Genomic DNA, 19503 nt, shown 5'->3' with positions numbered 1-19503 from the left:
AACTTTTGAGTTCCTCATTTCGAGAAGAAGAACTTCAAAAAGTTGGAGAGCTATGTACCCGTCCAGAAATAGCGGGTCGATATTTTACTGATGATAAGGTCAATATATTATCGATGATAGGTGATGATCAACAAAGAACAGAGAACAGAGATATGAAGTGGCATCACCATAAAGCTGATGGTTGAGCAAGGATGAGCAGAGGTGTAGAGTTGTATCACTATAGAGTCGATGTCAGTAAGGATAGCAAACTAACCTCCTTGTAAGAAGTTAAGATTAAGAAAATAATACTAACGAATATTATGTAATTATTATAGTTACATTAGTTATTATTTAGGTTGGTTGAGATTTAGGAATATATTGATGATTATCTTTAAGATTATTATGTATATCTGTAATATTTGTAACTGATTCATCTACTATAAATAAGAATGTTACTCTCATGGTCAATGGACATAGTTTTTTTTTACCTAAGCAAGTCTTAAGTTAGGGTTAAAAATATTTCTTTCTTTTTGTTTTTGGTTAAGAATTATCTGGCACTTTTCTTGACCAGAATAATACCTATTTTCTAGCAATAATAATGGCCAATGATAATGATCTTTCAAGAACATCTTATAGGAGTGACCCAGGATGGAAATATTGTCATCTGATGGATGAATCAAATTTAAATACAACTATTTGCAATTATTGTGGGAAAGTTATGAAAGGAGGAGTTACTAGAGCAAAAGAACATCTTATGACAAAGAAGGGCAATGTTGCTGCTTGCACCAAGACTTCAAAAAAAGTGAGAGAAGAACTTTGGAAATTATATAAAGAAAAAGCAGACATCTCCTTTGTCAATCCCATATATACTGCAACGAATGATAACCATGAGAGTGAAGATGAGGTTGAAATTTCCACGGCTAGTAATGATAAAGGGGGAAATAGCGGTGGAAGAAAAGGACCAATGGATATGTTTTGTAGAAATCCAACTACTACAATAAAAAAGAGAAAAAATGATAAATTAAGGCAAGCTAACATCAAAGAGGCATGTGCAAAAATTTAAATGCCTCAGTTCATCAATATATTGCTCGATTTTGGTACTAAGCAGGCTTGTCATTCAACCTTGTGAAGTTGAAAAGTTTTAAAGATATGATTGATGCCATAGGTGCTTATGGACCTAATTTACTCGCTCCTAGTTATCATGAAATCAGAGTTCCACTTCTCAACAAGGAAGTTGAGTACACTGAAAAGTTGTTGCAAGATCATAAATTGCAATGGAGAAAACATGGTTGTTTTATTATGTCAGATGCATGGACTGATCGAAAGCAATGATGCTTAATTAACTTCTTGGTGAAATCCCCTGTAGGGACAATGTTTGTCAAGCCCATTGATGGTTCAAACTTTTTGAAGACAAGAGAAAAACTATTTGAGATGCTTGATTCCCTTCTAGAGGAGATTGGGGAAGAAAATGTTGTTCAAGTTATAACAAATAATGGGAGCAATTATGTGTTGGCTGGTAAGTTGTTAAAAGAGAAAAGACCTCATCTCTATTAGACTCCTTGTGCTGCCCATTGTATAGATTTGATGCTTGAAGACATTGGAAAGCTTCCTTTGATAAAGAAGACAATTCAAAGAGGAGTTAGTCTTGTTGGCTTTATCTATAGTCATTCTAGTACCTTGAGTTTGTTGAGACAATTTACAAAAAGAGGAAATTAGTAAGACATGTCGTTACAAGGTTTGCTACCTCTTATTTATCATTACAAAGGTTGCATCAAGAGAATGGAAATTTGAGAAAAATGTTCACCTTTGTTGAATAAAGTAATAACAAGCTATCTAAGGAAGCCAAGGGGAGGGAGGCTACAAAAATTATTCTTATGCCTTCATTTTGGAATCAAGTAGTATTTACTCTCAAAGTCATGGCTCCTCTTGTTCATGGGCTTCATCTAGTGGATGGGGAAAGAAAATCAGTTATGGGTTAGATATATGAAGCAATGGAGAAAGCCAAGGAAACAATAATGAAGTCTTTCAACAATGATGAAAGTAAATACATTGATGTATTTACAATCATTGATAACAGATGGACATGTCAACTTCATCGCCCCTTGCATGTTGTTGGTCACTTTTTGAACCCAGAGTTCTTTTATTCCAACCCATACATGGAATATGATTTGGAAGTTACAAATGGATTATATGATTGCACCAGGAGGTTGGTGCCAAGTAAAGATGTGTAGCAAAATTTTTTAATTGAGTTGCCTCTTTATAAGAGTGCAAATGGACTCTTTGGTGATGATTTTGCCAAAGAATTAAGGAAAACCACAACCCAGGTGAGACACTTAAACACCTTTTAAATTGTGTTAAGATATAATGGTTACATTCTAAGCTACTTTTGTTGCTTGTGTAGCTCAATGGTGGAAGAATTATGGGGATGCAACTCCCAACTTACAAAAGCTAGCAATCAATATTTTAAGCTTGACATGTAGTTCATCGGGATGTGAGCGCAATTGGAGTGTTTTTTAGCAAGTAATAGACATGACTCATTTCATTATTATATTAGTTTGTAAGTTGTAGAAAGAAATTAATTTACATATTACTTATTCACATTGCAGATTCATTCAAAGAAAAAGAATATACTGGACCACAAAAGGTTGCAGGATATGGTTTACATAAAGTATAATAAACAACTTGCTCAAAGATACATTATTAGGGATGAAATAAACCATATTCTATTGAATGACATTGATGAATGTAATGAGTGGTTAGTGGGAAAAGTTGATGATGATAACGATAATGAAGAGGGGGGTAATGAATTGGTTTTTCATGATGATCTCACTCTTAATTGAGCAACTATTTATGAAGCTTCAGGTATTGGAGAACCAATAGTTTATACAAGGAGACAAGCAACTAATAAAAGAAAGCAACCATCAAGTGATGATATTGTTATTGGATCTTCCCATGCTTCTAAGAAAGGTCTAGGTGCAACTCCAACTCCAACATAACCTAAGAAGGGTAAAGAGAGGACTCAAATTCAAGTTCAAAATGAATTGCATGATAGCTTTGATTCCAAGTTTGAAAGATTACTTAACTTTGACAAGAGTCTCTTAGAAGGGGAAGAGGAGGAGGGATATGTCCCATTGGATGATGACATTGAAGACAATTATGTTGGAGTTGAAGAAGAATATAATGGTTAGAAATATATATATATATATACACACACACATATATATATTAGATTACCTAATAAATTATAGATATTTTAGTAATTTAAGCAGGGACGATTATTTGGGCTGGGATATGTATATCTCCATCTTTATCCCGATCCCCAGTTGAAATTTCATGTATTACCCATACTCAGTCAATGCGGGGATTTCCTATCAAAACAGAGATGGGTTCGGGTGATACCCATGGGTACGGATTTATTTGTCATCTCTAGCTACCCCTTTGTTAGCTAGGGTTTCTGGCCTTTCACATTAATGCCAAAAATAATTTTGGCAAAAAGAAAACTTAATTTGTGTTTACACTAACACAAAAAAGACAATTTACGTCTAACCAACCAGAATTAGACATGTTGAAACTTAAATCCCCGACCTTCTTCTCCGTAGTGTCGCAACTGTGCGAGACGAGAACACAATTTTACCATTTTCGAACTGCACCGATGGAGATCAAGTGATTAATTGTTGAAAGGTTACTTTCTCTCTTGATTCCGTTTTTGTGCACTCCATTCTTGAAACCCCTAATTTTTTGCAAATTTTGGTGGAGGCAGCGACAACGAGAACGAAACTGCAGTGGTAGCAAAACTGCAGCGGCGATGGTCGACGTAAAATACCTTTTTTCTGTTAGTGTTAGCAAGGTTTGAACACACAACCCTCCCATACCCATACACAGGACTTGAACTCAAGTCCTCTCAACATAGCAAAATACTCTTAATCACTTGAACTAGTATTATTCTATATCATACTAGCTAGCATTAATTTTCATAAAGACTCCAACTATCCTCATTTATTAATTAATTATTTATTTAATTAATTAAATTTTTCAAGTCTTACGGTGGTTGTTGCAGGTGAGGTTCTATGGTGGTGAAGGATGGAGGCTACAATGAAAGATGAAGTTCGTGGTTGAAGATAAAGGAGAAGGGAATCAATTGCCATTAAGCTGGAATTGATTCCACCATGAAGTGCAAAAGATAAAAGACCGATTCCATGAGACCTGAAACCGATTCTAATGAGAGTGAAATTGTGAAGGGGATTTCCCATAACGCTAATTGTAATCTTATATTTTAATTTATTAAAACTTTATTTTTAATCTTCACAGGAGTCAAATTACTCATAAACTTTTTTAAATTTTACTTCAAAATTTATTCATTATCACTTTTAAATCCCTTAAAAAAAATACACCCAAAATTCACTTTTAAATCCACTGAAACTTATCAATTCCCTTTCCAAGATACCCATCCACTCAAGTAAAACACACAATGTAAAGAGGTGATATGTTTTGGTTGCTATAATATTATTTAAAGTGTAAAAGGTGATTTTGGTTGACATTTTGAACTTTGTCGTGACTTTTGTTCGTAACCTCCTTATTTTAACTTAAAGCACAACTATGATGATATCATCCTCTGTTACTAAGGAAGAGGAACAGAACAACAAGAAAAAAACGCACATAATAATATAAGTAGTTTCTATACCTGTAATTTATATTTGAAAGAATATCCTTTCAATTTAAAAAATAAATCCTCTCAACAAAATATGCATACTAAATTTAAGATAATCATCAAATAGTGATGCATGCTAGATTTAAGGTAATAATCAAACACGTACTTTGCATTAATAATGTGCATGTAACAGAAAAAACGCAGTGAAGATGGGAGAGAGTTCCATTTCGCAGAAGTAACAAAGACTGTGAACACATTGTTTTGATGATCCGAATCCAAGTGCGTGCTTCTTTGGATTCTCTTGAACTCGCACAACACAACAATATAAGAACCCCTCCAATTCTTATCCCTAAGCATTCAGAAGAAAACAAGTGCAGAAAAATGGAAAGCACGATGAGAAGCAAGTGCGTAATGATCTTGGGGATGGTTGGAGTTATAGTGTTATGTGGTGATGTTGTTGTAGGGCAGTGCTCTGGCATGGGAGGGCTCATAAAGGAATGTGGGGTGTATGTTAAAAGGTCTGGTCCTCAGATGAATCCCTCAAGAAAGTGCTGTGAAGAGATAAAGAATGCAGATGTTGCATGCGTGTGTAACCACTTAACCAACCATATGCTTCAGCTTATTGATATCCAGAAGCTGCATAATGTTGCAGATTCATGTGGAAGACCAATACCCTCTGGAACCAAGTGTGGAGGTATTATATGTATATAGAATTGAAAATATGTTTTTGGTTTCGATCTCATCTTAGTTTATGTTTTGGATTAGATGAAGTTGCAGCTGGACCTAAATCTGGTGATGTCATCAACTCGCCTCCACAACATATCGAATCCCAAGTTCCACCTAAGCAGAAAACCGATTCCAACTTTCAAGTTTCAGCTAATAAGGAGAAAACCGATTCCAACTCATCTACTCAAACTTCTGCACCCATTATACCTACAGCCGATACCAACTCATCTACTCCATTCACGGAAGGTCCCTCCAGTTTCACCATCTCATAGTCATTAATCACATCAAAAAACTGAATCAATGAGGTATAACTTGTTTTTCCACTCCTGCATGGCTTCTCATCTTTTACAATTCTCACATCCTCTTCATCTTTCTTTTGCACCTGTTACCTTCCCAACCCATCAATGGAGGAAATTATGTACCTTATGTAAACTTCTTCTATCATCTCTTTATAGTAACCTCATGTATGCTTTAATTATTACAGAATAAATCAAACGCAGCAATGTAATGTATCTTATATATCAGCAATGCAAACTTCGTCATAATTCTTCCTTTTACTACTTCACAAAACTATATTCTATTTGTAAACTTCATAACTAACAGTGAACACTATAATTAATTAACGGCGGGATTGGTATAGAAAACAAAGAAATAAATATGAAAAACGAGAAGAGAGGACTCTCTTACCGTATGTATATATCTGTTATATTTAAACGATCAATGCCTAAAAGTATAAAATAAAAAATCAGCTTTGATCATATCGGTATACAATATACCTTTCACACAGAATTTGGCATTACGCTTAATTAATTCATAAGTTATTTGATTAAATTAAAAGTATTTTATAATTTCATTTCACTGACTTGTATATATAGCTTATGTTTAAACCTATAAGTTCAACAATCTATATATGCTCTATAAAAGAAATTCTCTAAGAATTTATTCTTAAATTTATTTTGGTTCAGCATCTTTCTCAATCCTCTCCTCTAACCTCACCATTTGTTGAGTTCAATTCCACCTAAACTCATTAGCTTTCAAAACAAATATATAGTGAAGGTCACTTCCCTCCTTTTAGGGCACTTATAGTTGTGAAAATTATTAAACTCTAGTTTCAAACAAAACTAAGTCACCTCTTAAAAGTATAGTATAGAGGCTAATCTAGATCCAATCTTGTGAACACATCCAAGCAAAGTTCATTATATAATATATTTCTTGCACATATTAGGATCGAGGGATATAATGGAACTGAATCTTGAAAATTGTAAACAAAAACGAATAAACTGTAGAAATAGAAAAAAAAAAATCTAACAATAAAATAATCAAATATAATTGCAATTCATCAAAATATAAATGAAAATATAAGATTAAACTAATGAATAAAAAACTGAACTGAGATTAAAAAAAGCAGAGAATGAAAACTAAGATAAAAAAGCAGGGAATTAAATGCACGCGGAATCAATTCATGTAACCTAAGTGACTAGCCAGGGTTAAGTTTTCTTGAAACAGAGGTGAAGGCTATTTTAATCACTACAGGTGTATGAAGCAATTGCCCACAAATTGTTCATTGATTTGGGCCCATGATTCCAGCCCAAGCCCATCCTAAGAGGAGAAACACATGAAGCGTGAATTGAAAATCAGCTAGTTACAAACTTTTGATTTTGAAAAGTGAACCGCAGAATAACCTGGCGCGTCATGGTTGTGCAACCGTAACCTGGTAGCCCGATTCAGAAACCCGCCACAGCAACCATTCCCACTCTCACCTTCGTTTCAACACGACCCGAACCCGAACCCGAACCCGAACCCGATGGAGAACCGGACTCAGGTGCGGTGCCCGGAGAACCAAGAGCTGGCGGCGTACATGTGGAACAAGTGGCAGGAAATGGCGGAGCAACCCAAAGGCATTTCTGATAACTTCGAAATGACCCTTTCTAAGGCTCACTTCAATGTCTGTAGCTCCAAAACCCCCATTCTAACAATCAAAGATTTCTCTCAAGTCAAGTACGTTTCTGTTTCTCCCACACCATCTCATCGTAGTAATGCCACACTTTTAAGAATTATAGTTACATGCATATTATGAAAATCAAATTAGTCTACTTTTAGTTGGTTCCATCCTTTCTGTTCCCAAGGTTCGACTGAAGAAGACCTTGCTTAAGGAATTCGAGTTTAGTTCCACTTTGACAAGCAGCGTATTTGTTTTGGAGTTTAAAAATTGTGCATTTTTGTCTTTTCATGTTTTTATGTTTATATCATTGAAGATTTGGTCTTTAACTGAGGCGAATGGTATACTGTGATTCATGTATACGTGACCTTAACTAGCGAGATGAGACTTTGTTGTTGTTGTTTGCGGTGTTATGTTGTTATGTTTAATATCATATGTAGAAACATGTCATAGACTACATTTATAATTATAAGTGTGAGGTTATTATGTTGTCATGTATTACAAAACTCCAATTACAATTTAAAATTTGGAAAGTATCCAAAATTTGATAGGTTGGTTGTGGACCTTGGAGGCTTGAACTTTATTGTAAAGGGGTTATTGGATATTTAGTGATTGGTTCTGTGTATATATTCGTGAGTTTGTGAAGTAAGGATACTTGAGGACAAAGGAAGGGTGTTTAAATTGAGTTTCTTAGGGTACTGATCTGATGGTACTCTTTTCTGTTTTCTGGAAGGGGTGTGGGGAAAATGATATTGAGGCTTATGCAGGGTTTTTTTGGGACTGGTTGTGGTGGTTCTGAACCTGAAGATTTGACTAAAAAGGGTATGTCTGGTGCTATCTGTTTCTCTTTTCTGTTATTTGAATTGGCTTTACTTTGTTTTTTCTTTTTATGCAGAATTCTGTCTAATTTTTCCTTTTTCTCCAATCTTATAGGAAAGAAAAGTAAAGGAACCAAACGTTATGTGCCTCAAAGGAACTCTGTTGCATATGCATTGTTGATAACCCTTTACAGGTATGAATACACAATACAGTCACATGCGCTACTAATGTATATGTTTTTTTCTGGGTGAAAAATGTTTGGAATTTATCATGGTAAAACTTGTTAGATTATAATATTTAACTTACTTTTTAATAGGGGGACTTCAAACGGGAATGAATTTATGCGTAAACAAGAGCTTATTGATGCTGCTGAAGCTAGTGGGCTATCTCGAGTGCCAATTGGGTATGATTAGTTGCTTATTGTTTCTTTTTTCTGTGTTTTAAGTAGATAAGTATTTGTGAAAATGTATACAACTTTTGATGAAGCACATTATTCATGACCAGGCCAGAAAAAGGGAAAGGAAAACCTGGACATTTTGGAAGTTCTTCACGGGATTGGTATAGTGGATGGAATTGCATGAAGACCTTGATAGCTAAGGGATTAGTTGTGAAGTCAAGCTGTCCTGCTAAGTATGGGTTTCCATTGTGCCAAAGTTTTTGTTTTTTTGCAATGTACTGCTAGCGTTTTTATATAAATCTTTCTTTAACCTTTTTAATTATTTTTCACATATTAAAATCCACTTGCTAGGAGAACCTTCGTACTGTGAACCAATAACTACTTATGTGTTTATTGAGAGTTAGGTTTGAGCTCATTTTCCTTGTGAATGTGCTTCAGCAATTGACCCATGTGTATTGTAACATACGAAATCCTTTTAGGCATTACTTTTATTTGTGATTCATTTACCATTGAACATTGTAGTTGTGAGTTAAGATGTTCTATTCATTAATGTACCTAGAAATGCTAATGTATGTCTAAAATTTAATGTAGTGGATGCTAAATTGTAAAAGGAGCAGTTGTTAGAACGGTTCTTGTTAAACAATTTTAAATTCTGAGGTATGATTTGTAAATGAAACATGAATATGTTCAAATGAAAATTCCCCATAGATGATTTTTTTTTTTTTTTTTTTTTTGTGTTCAGGTACATGCTAACTCAAGAAGGCAAGGAAGCAGCTAGTGACTGTCTTGCAAGATCTGGAATGGCAGAATCTGTAGAGAAGTCAGCTTCTGTTGAAATTCCTTCTTATACAGATAACCAAAACTCATTGGATGTGGAGCCCAATGGTCATGATATGGAATCAGAGGTTTTGTCACCATTGACCCAGCAAAAGAAGCCTATGGATGTCCCTCTAGATTGCCTTGGGAGGGTATTTTTCCTCTTAATTAAATTCCTTGTTGCTTTGTTTTGTTTCTTCACATTCATATTGTAGAAATTATGTGTTCTATTTCCTCATAAAACCTAAAACACTAACCTCTATTTATAAATTTTATAAAAATCATAATTCTAACATAAGGAAGCTTTATCCTACTATGTGAGGTCAGCTATGCGGATCTCATAACACCATTGGCATGGTATGATAATAAAATATTGCAAATAGTCCTATGATGAAGAAAAAGCAAAAATAGGGAAATTAATCATACTCAAACATCTAAAATTTGATTAGATATTATATTGCAGTACTTCCTCTCAAGATTAAAGCTTCAAGTTTGTTGTAAATATTCCTGTTAGATAGAAAAGTGGGACGCTTTTTGAGTGCTATAGCGGTGCTACCATGATATGGATTTCAAAAACCCCTTTTACTATGAGTTGTAAATGGTTGCCCATCTCCACAATAATAAGTTCATCTAATGATTTATTTGAAAAATATTAACAGAAGTGATAATCCATAAAAAATTGCAAGTATTGACCCCAAACACATCTCAAGATATTTTAAACTATTGTAGTTTCTCTATATGATATGCTATTTCTTGTATACTGTATCCGACAATATTATACTTTACTGTTATGAGTCCCGTCTGTGTTTATGCTTCATCCCTTTTCATTCAAAGGAGGTTCATGAAGTTAATGTAATAAAATATCCTTATTTGTTTCTCTTATTCTCTTTTTGGTTCACTTGCAGATGGTTTTTCTTTTGCTGATAATTGAAATGTACTTTTATCTTCGATTATTAAATTTGTTTCTTTTGCAGTTTACTCAATTGGGTTACTCCAAGGAATACATTAATAGTGCTTTCATTGAAGTTTCCAGAATCCACCCAGATAAAGATGTCTCATCTCTGTGGCCAGCTGTTTTATGTCATCTTCGAGAGCAAGAAGTCTATGGTTCGCAGCCAGAATCTCTAAGTATGTTGGTAATTGTTTCTTGATTGGGGTATATACTATATTTCTTTTCCCATCTCAGATTTTCGTAATGACACTGAGCAAACTTTCATCTTCACTAATCATTTCATAAATTACCAGGGTCTAGAGACTTCACTGGAAAAGAGAACAGAGCTGTGCAGTCATCTTGCATTGGGCATGTGTCAAACATTTGTTCACGTGATATTCCTCCTTTCCCCTTGAGAGCTTGCTCTTCATCTGTATGGTTTGATCTATTTACTAAATTAATATACTTTTTATATTGTGCACTCTTTCTAACATAGTAAAAGATTCTTAATGTGTGTAATTATAATGATTAGTGGTTCTCAGAATGATCAGAAATATTTTTGTTTTGAATTACAAATTTTGTAGGTTTTGTACATTGTTTTGAATTTTCAAAAGGATTAACTACTAACAAGTATCATGTTCAGATTTTCATTTTTGAATTACATTACAAAATACTCTAGAACTTAGATGTTCAATAGTTGCATCAATATCATTTCATTTTATCTGTACATGTCATGCAATTACATGTGTGGAACAAAAGTAAGATGATACTGCTTATTGCCCTGATTTAGTATTTCAGTTGAACTGCTTGCCCTGATTTATCAAACTAAGCACGTTAGACCCTAGTTGAACGTAAGTTCACAACTCTGGTCATTTTTCTTGATTCCTCTGTTACATCCAATATAAATTTGGAAATTCATATTATAAGACTACTGTCCTCTCATCGTGTATCTTATCTCATTCAATTTCTTCTATTTATTTCTTCTATGATCTACAACTGTGCATGATGATAGTTACCAATGTGTTCCAGCCTTGGACTTGTGTACAAATCACTTCAATAGAAAATTTTTTATCCCTTGCTCGCAGTTCAAAACCTGTTCTTTTTCTTATGCTTATATGTTCTAGTTTTAAACTTTTTTAGCTGCCTTCCTGCATCTTCAGCTAACCAAAAATACCCGGTCACCTTTCTTCTAGCCAACCCCCAACCCCAACCCCAAACTCTAGATATTTTGAGATTTTCTATTTAGCCAAAAGCTTCCTCTGTTGATAGTCTTGTGTCGACCTCATGGATTCCCTTCTCAGACCCATGTGTGGCACTTTTGAAGCCATTACCAACTAGGTTGCGTCATCTTCAATAATGCATAACTAAGACATAAGTAAAAATATAAACGGTAAATCTTAAAGACGATAAGATATGCTCATGTGTTCATGTTTGTAGCATGTGCATTTTATTATTCTTATGAAAGGATTTAGACCTAATTCAACTCTAAAAAACCAACTTGTAAGGTGAAAATTGCCTTATATATTTATATATTGTATTTTAGAGCTATCAACCGTTAATGTGGGACTTGGGTTTTCCCCAATACTCTTCCTCACGTCCAACCCTATTGGACATGATGTGTGGATAAGACGATGAGTGGCACTTTTAATGAATCTAGGATAGACTCTGATATCTTGTTAAAAGGATAGTTAGGATGGACATCGTTTATCTAAATTTTGCTTGTGCATTCATGTGATGTTGTTTATAGTTTTTGAAACAAATTTTGATATTGGTACTTGATGAACATCTTAGGACCACTCCATGCAAAATCCTAACAAGGATGAGCTTGTATCAAAGATTAACATTTTAAATGTTCCACCATTGAGCTTGGGGGAGAGATTTGAGGATGCTTATGACATAATTTTAATATTGGATGATCGGGAACAATTTGCCACTCAGGGGTTAGTAACATGAATACTGTTATTATTTTCACTCAGGATATTATATGATTTGTATAGCATTATCAATGGTGGAAGGCCAAAATTCTGCCATATAAGCATGCTACTGTGGCGTGGCCTATGGAGCTGCCTTAGCAGTCCTCCTTCACAAAATGCCTTTGGCTGGTAAAAGCACTCCATCATGCCATTCTGCCATGCAATTCATTGGGTTGCCATTTACCAACATATTATAGGCTATTTTTTTAACCTTTGATATCATTTAATGTCTTGATGTACAGTTAAGTTATATTTACATCACTCTGGTCTTGCTGCTAATAACCCCAATGGATTTTTTGTTTTTTTTTTTCAGATCAAGATCCAGGAAAATTATTGAGAATATCTGCAGCCAATTTAAAATTAAAATAGAAGTGAGTTTGATGTCTTAATTGTCTACATGTAGTTCCATACATCCTATTGCTTCCCAAATATTGCTTACTGAATGTTTACACTAATATTTATATGGAAACTAACATTGACCTATGTGATCACTTGGGGAGATGTCACTATCATGCGTAGGTCTTGCATATGTAAGTATTATTTTGCTTTAATATGAACATGAACTTGACTTCAGAGTCAGATGCCTATTAAGTTAGCAATGATCTCTTGGTATAGGGAATGGGATACCTGTTTGTTGCTTTTCCTAGTGATATACCCCCTTCAGCAGCTGCTTTTCAGTTTAAGAGGAAATAGAATAATAGGAAACAAAACAAAATATAGGTCGATTAATGAGAAAGGGAGGGTTCTTCTATTTATATGAACAGAAAAGGAACCCAAGGGGCATAGTCCTCTTACAAGGGATGTTCCTTTATCACTGAGACAAGTTAGTTGGTATTATTTTCTCCTAAAGAGCCTTTACAACTTCCCACATTTAACTCCAAATGCAATCTCTTTTAACTGATTCATTAACCTCATATATCTCCAAATAAAACTAATTGTGAATTATTTATTAATCTTCTAATAAAAACCCTTGTAACTAACTCATAATTATAACCACCTACCATTGTTTATTCCTCCTAGAATAAACCCTCCTGACCTTATTCTCTTCATTAACTATTGACATGTGCTCGTCTGGCAATACCATCTACTGAAGAATTGGCTATAAGCGGTTACAATCCTTCGAAGTAGCTTCTGCAATCCGGTCTTGCTGCTGAATAGAACCTTTTCCTCCTGCACTCCCTGCTCAGTAATTGATTGAGCCACCAGATCCTTAAGAGGAGAATAGGTAATTGCGTCCTCCTGCTAGTCCATGGGAAGGTCAGTCTCCAAGTGATAATTTCCTGCTGTCTTGTCAAGTTGATATACTTTAAAAACAGGATTTATATGAGCATGAGAGGGAGCTGGAGTTAAAATGCTTAGAACCAATCTGTTTGATCACCAAATAAGGTATCATAGCTAGCAGCTAGCTTAGAGTGTTGGAGGAGGCATAGAACCTTCTTCTTTTCACATATTACCAATCTCATTACTGGATATTGTAAGACTTCCTGTGGCTATTAGGTTCCTTTTTCTTGGAATATTGATAATAGTTCCTATTCCAAAAAATTAACACCCAGACAGGTAAAAGAAATTATGAATATACTTTTTTATTGCTAAAAGAATCACCTTAACTCCAATATATTCAAGTATACCTCCAAAGGTGCTTTCTCCTTTTACATTGGACTATGACCGGTAATCTCAATTCGAAAAATTCCCCTTTTGCACAAAACCTATATATAGGAATTACAGGAAACCAGATAGCAGAAAAGAATAACGAACCGACTAACCTGTTACACTTTTGACACTTTCTATTTCCTACAATAATCCTGGGGACCATTTCCATACATAGATTTTACTGTGCTCCTATTCAATGAAACATCAGCTTTCCCAGAGCATCATTTCAATCCACCAAAGCTACCAAGGTCACAATTGACGGAGGTGGTCTACTATTCACTAACTAAAAAGTGAAGTAATTTACTGCACTATGACAATAGCTATCACACCAACATTCAGCCTATTCTAAAAGATCTATCTTGGCCTTTGTTAGTTTATCCTTTGTTATTGTATAATATTTCCGATATTCAGTGTTGATTTTTTATTATTTTATCATTAACTCCCTTTTTGGTCTTTGTTTTGATAAAGTTCTCCATAAATACTAATGAGAAAAAAATAGGAAAGTAAAATGAATTGAACTCCTCCTATAAGCTAAAATCAACTTATGCACTTTACGTTCAGGAAATGTTAGATGAAAGAGCTTTTTTAAAAGTTCACTGCATAAGTTGATTTTGGCTTATGAGATAATCTCTATTCATTTTACTTATTATTCTTTCTCTCTCCTGAGTGGATGAAAGATGCATTTTGACATGCTATTTAGAAGATGAAGAAAATCATCTAGTTGATTCGTATACAGGTTCGACGATTGCCAGTTGGAGATGGGATTTGGATAGCACGCCATAAGACTCTTGACAGCGAATATGTGTTGGATTTTATTGTTGAGAGGAAGAAAATCGATGATCTACGCAGTTCCATCCGGGATAACCGCTATAAGGATCAAAAGTTAAGACTTCTGGTAATTGTTACTTGTCAATTTTGTTTGAACTTGTGATGGCAAGCATATACTGGTCACAGACTTGGTCACAGACTAATGGTTCTACATCTTTTGCTTTCTTTTCCTACATTTTTTTTTTTAAAAACAAAGTGATGGATGTTTGGTTGTAGAATTTGGGTAGAAATATCACCCTATGGCTGGTAACGTCATACATTCTATTCTTTGGCATGATGTCGAGGAATTACATCACTCTTACTGAATCATTACAACAGTTGAAACTTTAGTTGTGTTGTACCATTTCCTTTTTTATTTTGTTATTTGATATCACTGGTGAAGAATGTGGCACGTTATTGCTGTGAAGAAATCGTGTTGTTTGATCTATGCTTTTCTCCTTGGAATATGTTCATGTTATTCCTAATTTATTCAGATGTATAATTTAAAAGCATGCTATACTGACATAGCTTCTTCATCCCCCATTTCTCGTTTTAATTGCACATTTTTAGAGGTGTGGGTTGAAGAAGCTGATATATCTTGTGGAGGGTGACCCAAATTCTTCTGAAGCTGCTGAGAGCATAAAAACTGCGTACGTATTTTATCATTGATAATTGAAAATATCATTTCTGACTTTTTGATTGGTGCAAGCGAGTGAACAACCATCTATTCCTGAAATTTTCCATTGATTTTTGTTGTTTATTTAGTGGTGTGGTGGGTTTTGTTGTGGTGATTCCATTTCATGAGGTTTATGTAGCAGAGTGATGGGAATGGGTTGCTTGATTTTTCTCGAGTGAAGCTTACTCAAATTGTTTGCCTATATCTTTAAAAGCTCAAAAACATTCGCAATTTATGTTCACGTCAAAATGATCGCCTTTCAGACTTTGTAATCCTACCTTGTACAGTTGTTTTACAACAGAGGTTCTGGAGGGATTTGATGTACAGAGAACAACTGGCTTAGGTGACACTCTAAAGAAGTATGGTTATCTTACCCAAGCAATTTCTCAATATTACAAGTCAGAAGTTCTTGTAGACAATGTTAAATGGTCTGGGACATGTCCTCCTTTTGATGAATTTATCAAAAGGTGTCAAGACGTTGAGAAAACAACAGTTAGTGATGTATTTGCCATCCAGCTTATGCAGGTACTAACAATTTAAAAATTTAATTTGAACTGTTTTCCTATTGATTGTTTAATTTGTCTAACGAAATGAATCCATTGACCTTGAGTACCTTTTTAATTTGCAAGTAATAACACATCTACACCACCTTCGGGTGTAATTTTGCTTTCAAATGCTATTTACTGGTAATTTTCAGAACTCATAGCGCAGCTTAAATCGAGTTCTGTTTTCTTTTTGGATCATTGCTCATTAGTACTTGGAGAAACTGTATTCTTTTTTCTATAGATCCTCAAATTTTACTTTGACGGTGTATTGAAATATGACCAAGAACTGGCTGGATGACACGGTTGCTTTTGGTCTTCTGCAATTCCACTGAGCAACATATTTGTTGTTAACCTTTGTTTTACGTAATGAATTGCAATTACTTGTAAAATTGGATGTGATAACTCTAATACCCATGATTTTCATCCTATAATTACTATTTTTATTCAAAACATTTTGGAATTTGCAAATGCAGGTCCCACAAGTTACAGAAGAGATTGCCATGGCTGTGTTGGATCTGTTCCCTACACTTTTCTCTCTTGCCCGTGCATACTCACTACTCGTGAGTCCTCATTTCTTTCTCCTTCTAGGAAGTCAATTGTTTAGGAATGACAATTTAATTCAGACTGGACTGGATGGTTTACCTGCAAAAATTTGTATAGAGTGAAGGTTTTTGGATGCAATACACACTACTCTACCCATATAATATATCATGTTTTATGATTAGGACTTTTTGGTCCATGGATATGGTCCATCGGTGTCCCAAGGTTTCACTTTAAACTGCTTGATCAGGAGATAAGTAAAACCTAATCATGTAATGTTTCCGCCAAAGAGTGAACTTGGGCAGAGTCCAAAAAATTAAATTTGTGTTCAACACATTAACCACTTATGTCCAACTTTTTGGTTTAATAACTAGGATTTGGACAATCTTTGGTAGCTTTTGAATTGAATTTGAATTAAATAGTGCACTTTGGGTAACATTCTTGTTTCACAAGTTTGTACACAATACTGGCATAAGTGGTGAGAAATTCGATTTATCTAAAGTAGAACTCAAAGTAATGAATTTTGATTCCAAGTATATCAGTATTCACTACTCAGTAGTATGGATATGATAAAGCTGGAATTTCCAGAATCATGGATCTGGATCCGGCTCTATTTCTTAAAAGCTGATAGAGTGTTTATGGCGTTCTTTCAGCACATTCTTAGCAGCTCTGTCACTAACTTCTGCTCCCTTCCGCTTCTAATTTTATCCGTTCTAATTGTTTGATTTGTTTAGGACGGTGATGGTCGTGCCCAGGAGGAGATGCTTCGAAAACAGAGTAACAACATGATCAATGCAGTTGCCAGTAGGAACATTTTTCAGTTCATTTGGGGCACCTAACTTGCATTACATTCATTCTCCCTTAAAGTTGGATTTTTGGATACCATATTTTTGTGTACTCCATCACTTCTCATTGAATAACATATTTGTAAAATTGTTGGCACTGTAACCGAGGTTTAGTTTGCCAGCAATTTTGTATATTTTGTAAAGAAAATATTCCCGTATATATGTTGCATAGGAGTTAATTGTTTTTTATCACATAACTATGATTAATATTATTAATTAAATTAAATATATTTAGTCCCTCTTGCTTTAGGCCTGCAAAAAGAACAGTGCTTTTTTAATTCCTTCAAAATTATTAAATATGATTAAGCTTGGTGTGACTAATAGAAATGATAATATGAATTTAGATTTTCTATTAAATTTTTTGTGTTGTTTTTTAACTATGTCTTTTAAATATCTTGATGGTCACACTGATTTCAAAATTTCAAAATATATTAAAAATATTTTTGAAGTATTAACATAGTGTATTTTAGTATTCAAAAGATAATAGTATCAAAAAAACTTAACAAAGGATCTGGATTCTGGACTTTGATAATACCTTTCACATGTATCACTGAAGTGAGGTGATTGGTTTAAATGATTGTGCTCTATTGACATTATACAAAATCAATGAATGCACTCATGACTTTAGCAAGTTTAAGATACGCAAAATAATTAATTAATGTTCTATAAACTTTTAATTTGATCTTTTAAAAACTGTCAATTGTAAGTATTTATTTTGTTTTTTTAAATCGTATGAACAATTATTAAGTGTACTAATGGAGCTCATGGGGATATGAAAAGATACCTATTCAATTGCATGATTTAGATGCATTATTTTAAAATAAAATCTGTAAATTCATGTATTTGATGAGGTGCAAGAAGAAACAACATCCAGGCCTACTTTGTTTCATTCCAGCAAAAGTTATATTATGGTTCGAAGCTCGTTGTTGCTGTAAGGTGCATACGGGCTATTTCTTTCTGCACCAGTACCCCTTATTAAATTATAATAAAATTCTCCCCATCTCTTTATTTTTATTATTTTTCGGTGTTTAAAAGATATTTCCAAAAAATATCTTTCTAAATACTGAATCCGAAAAATATAAAAGCTACATTTCGAATTTAGCGTTTAGGTAGATATTTAAAATTATATTTAGGACACCCAATTCTTTAAAATTATATTCCGAAACACCCGATGTCAAGATATTTCCGGTTCAACAAAAAAAAGTTACTTTACAATATAAAATTAACACAAATCCTCATTCATTATCGGGTTAAATATATTTTTTTCCTTTTAACTTTTAGTAAAAATTAAAATTAATTACTTTTCGAAACTTTAAACCAATTTAGTCCTCTATCTTTAAAAACTGTGTAAATTTAGTTTTTTTAACAAGATTTTGTTAAGTTAATTTTACGTTTTATAAACGTTTCTTAGCTAACATTAGAGTAAAAATAAGTCAAATGATGTAAATAATTCAAATACTACCATGAAAAGTATTTGAAACGTTAAATAAACTTAAGGGACTAAATTTGGGAGACTAAATTTAGTCTAAAATTTTAAAGAGAGACTAATTCAAATTTTCACTAAAAGTTAAGGGACCAAAAACATATTTAACCCTTTATTGTTTAAAAGAATGTTTAGTTTTAATATTTAAAAATTACTCATTTATATATTAAAATTTAAATTCATAAATATAAAAGTTTTTCATTTATTATTTTACATTAAATTTATAAAATGGTAGGATTCAGCTTATCGTAGGATAAATTATCCTAATTTCGCATTTAATATACAAGTCGTCATCGTAACTTGTACTTGTATACGTTGTTAATTTAGTAGTTACTTTTATCCACATATATTTTACTTTAGTCTTTGATATTTTTTTATTATAATTTTACTTTTTTTAATAGATATATTCAGAATGTATATGATTGTTGATATATGTTGTGTTAATCTCATTCACATGTTATATTGTATTAGTGATGTATTTTAAAAGAAGTTTAGGAAAAGTTAATCATGTTTATAACTTCCATGTGAAATTTGTTTAGTTTTAATTTTTTAACTTTTTAATTTCCTAAGCATTACTATAATAATGTCCACTAGATAACGAATAGTGCAAAAATAAAAAATATTTTTGTCTTATATTGATTTTAATTTCAATTATAATTTATGAAAAGCCATGCATGCCTTACACACATTTTCATTTTCAATTTAAAATAACTATAATTTAAATTTATT

General features: G+C 33.5%; 2 protein-coding genes and 1 pseudogene across 3 annotated transcripts; all 3 read left to right on the top strand.

Moving 5' to 3' along the window:
• The first annotated feature begins 697 nt into the window (after positions 1-697).
• LOC146888642 (uncharacterized) lies at positions 698-3167 on the top strand (annotated as a pseudogene).
• A 1834-nt stretch (positions 3168-5001) lies between these two features.
• On the top strand, positions 5002-5877 carry LOC146888641 (uncharacterized). Its single transcript, XM_085669723.1, has 2 exons — positions 5002-5321; positions 5393-5877. Exons 1-2 carry the CDS (start codon positions 5009-5011, stop codon positions 5623-5625), a joined length of 546 nt encoding a protein of 181 aa, XP_085525849.1. The 5' UTR covers positions 5002-5008; the 3' UTR covers positions 5626-5877.
• A 1115-nt stretch (positions 5878-6992) lies between these two features.
• MUS81 (Restriction endonuclease, type II-like superfamily protein) lies at positions 6993-17528 on the top strand. 2 transcript variants are annotated; one of them, XM_028086574.2, is made up of 15 exons: positions 6993-7351; positions 8026-8114; positions 8226-8304; positions 8428-8514; positions 8616-8741; positions 9251-9476; positions 10299-10452; positions 10570-10688; positions 12047-12195; positions 12542-12599; positions 14615-14773; positions 15256-15335; positions 15649-15886; positions 16380-16466; positions 17181-17528. In XM_028086574.2, exons 1-15 carry the CDS (start codon positions 7158-7160, stop codon positions 17283-17285), a joined length of 1950 nt encoding a protein of 649 aa, XP_027942375.1. In that variant the 5' UTR covers positions 6993-7157; the 3' UTR covers positions 17286-17528. The 2 variants fall into 2 exon arrangements, with proteins under 2 accessions (XP_027942375.1, XP_085524769.1); XM_085668643.1 differs by having other exon boundaries at positions 6997-7351; positions 8060-8114.
• Positions 17529-19503: the final 1975 nt, after the last annotated feature.

This window comes from Vigna unguiculata, chromosome 1 (genome assembly GCF_037176805.1).
Source record: "Vigna unguiculata cultivar grain cowpea cultivar isolate G323 ecotype 2 chromosome 1, ASM3717680v1, whole genome shotgun sequence".
In the NCBI taxonomy this organism is placed as follows: Eukaryota; Viridiplantae; Streptophyta; class Magnoliopsida; order Fabales; family Fabaceae; genus Vigna; species Vigna unguiculata.
Note: the sequence above shows the minus strand (reverse complement) of the source record. Positions and strands in the feature narration are given on the sequence as shown.

Excerpts from the sequence above, each read along its gene's own strand:
- LOC146888641 (XM_085669723.1), top strand. The coding sequence starts at position 5,009 with ATGGAAAGCACGATGAGAAGCAAGTGCGTAATGATCTTGGGGATGGTT. Across the intron at positions 5,322-5,392 it reads CTCTGGAACCAAGTGTGGAG|ATGAAGTTGCAGCTGGACCT; the intron begins GTATTATATGTA and ends GTTTTGGATTAG.
- MUS81 (XM_028086574.2), top strand. The coding sequence starts at position 7,158 with ATGGAGAACCGGACTCAGGTGCGGTGCCCGGAGAACCAAGAGCTGGCG. Across the intron at positions 8,742-9,250 it reads AAGTCAAGCTGTCCTGCTAA|GTACATGCTAACTCAAGAAG; the intron begins GTATGGGTTTCC and ends TTTTGTGTTCAG. Across the intron at positions 15,336-15,648 it reads GCTGAGAGCATAAAAACTGC|TTGTTTTACAACAGAGGTTC; the intron begins GTACGTATTTTA and ends TACCTTGTACAG.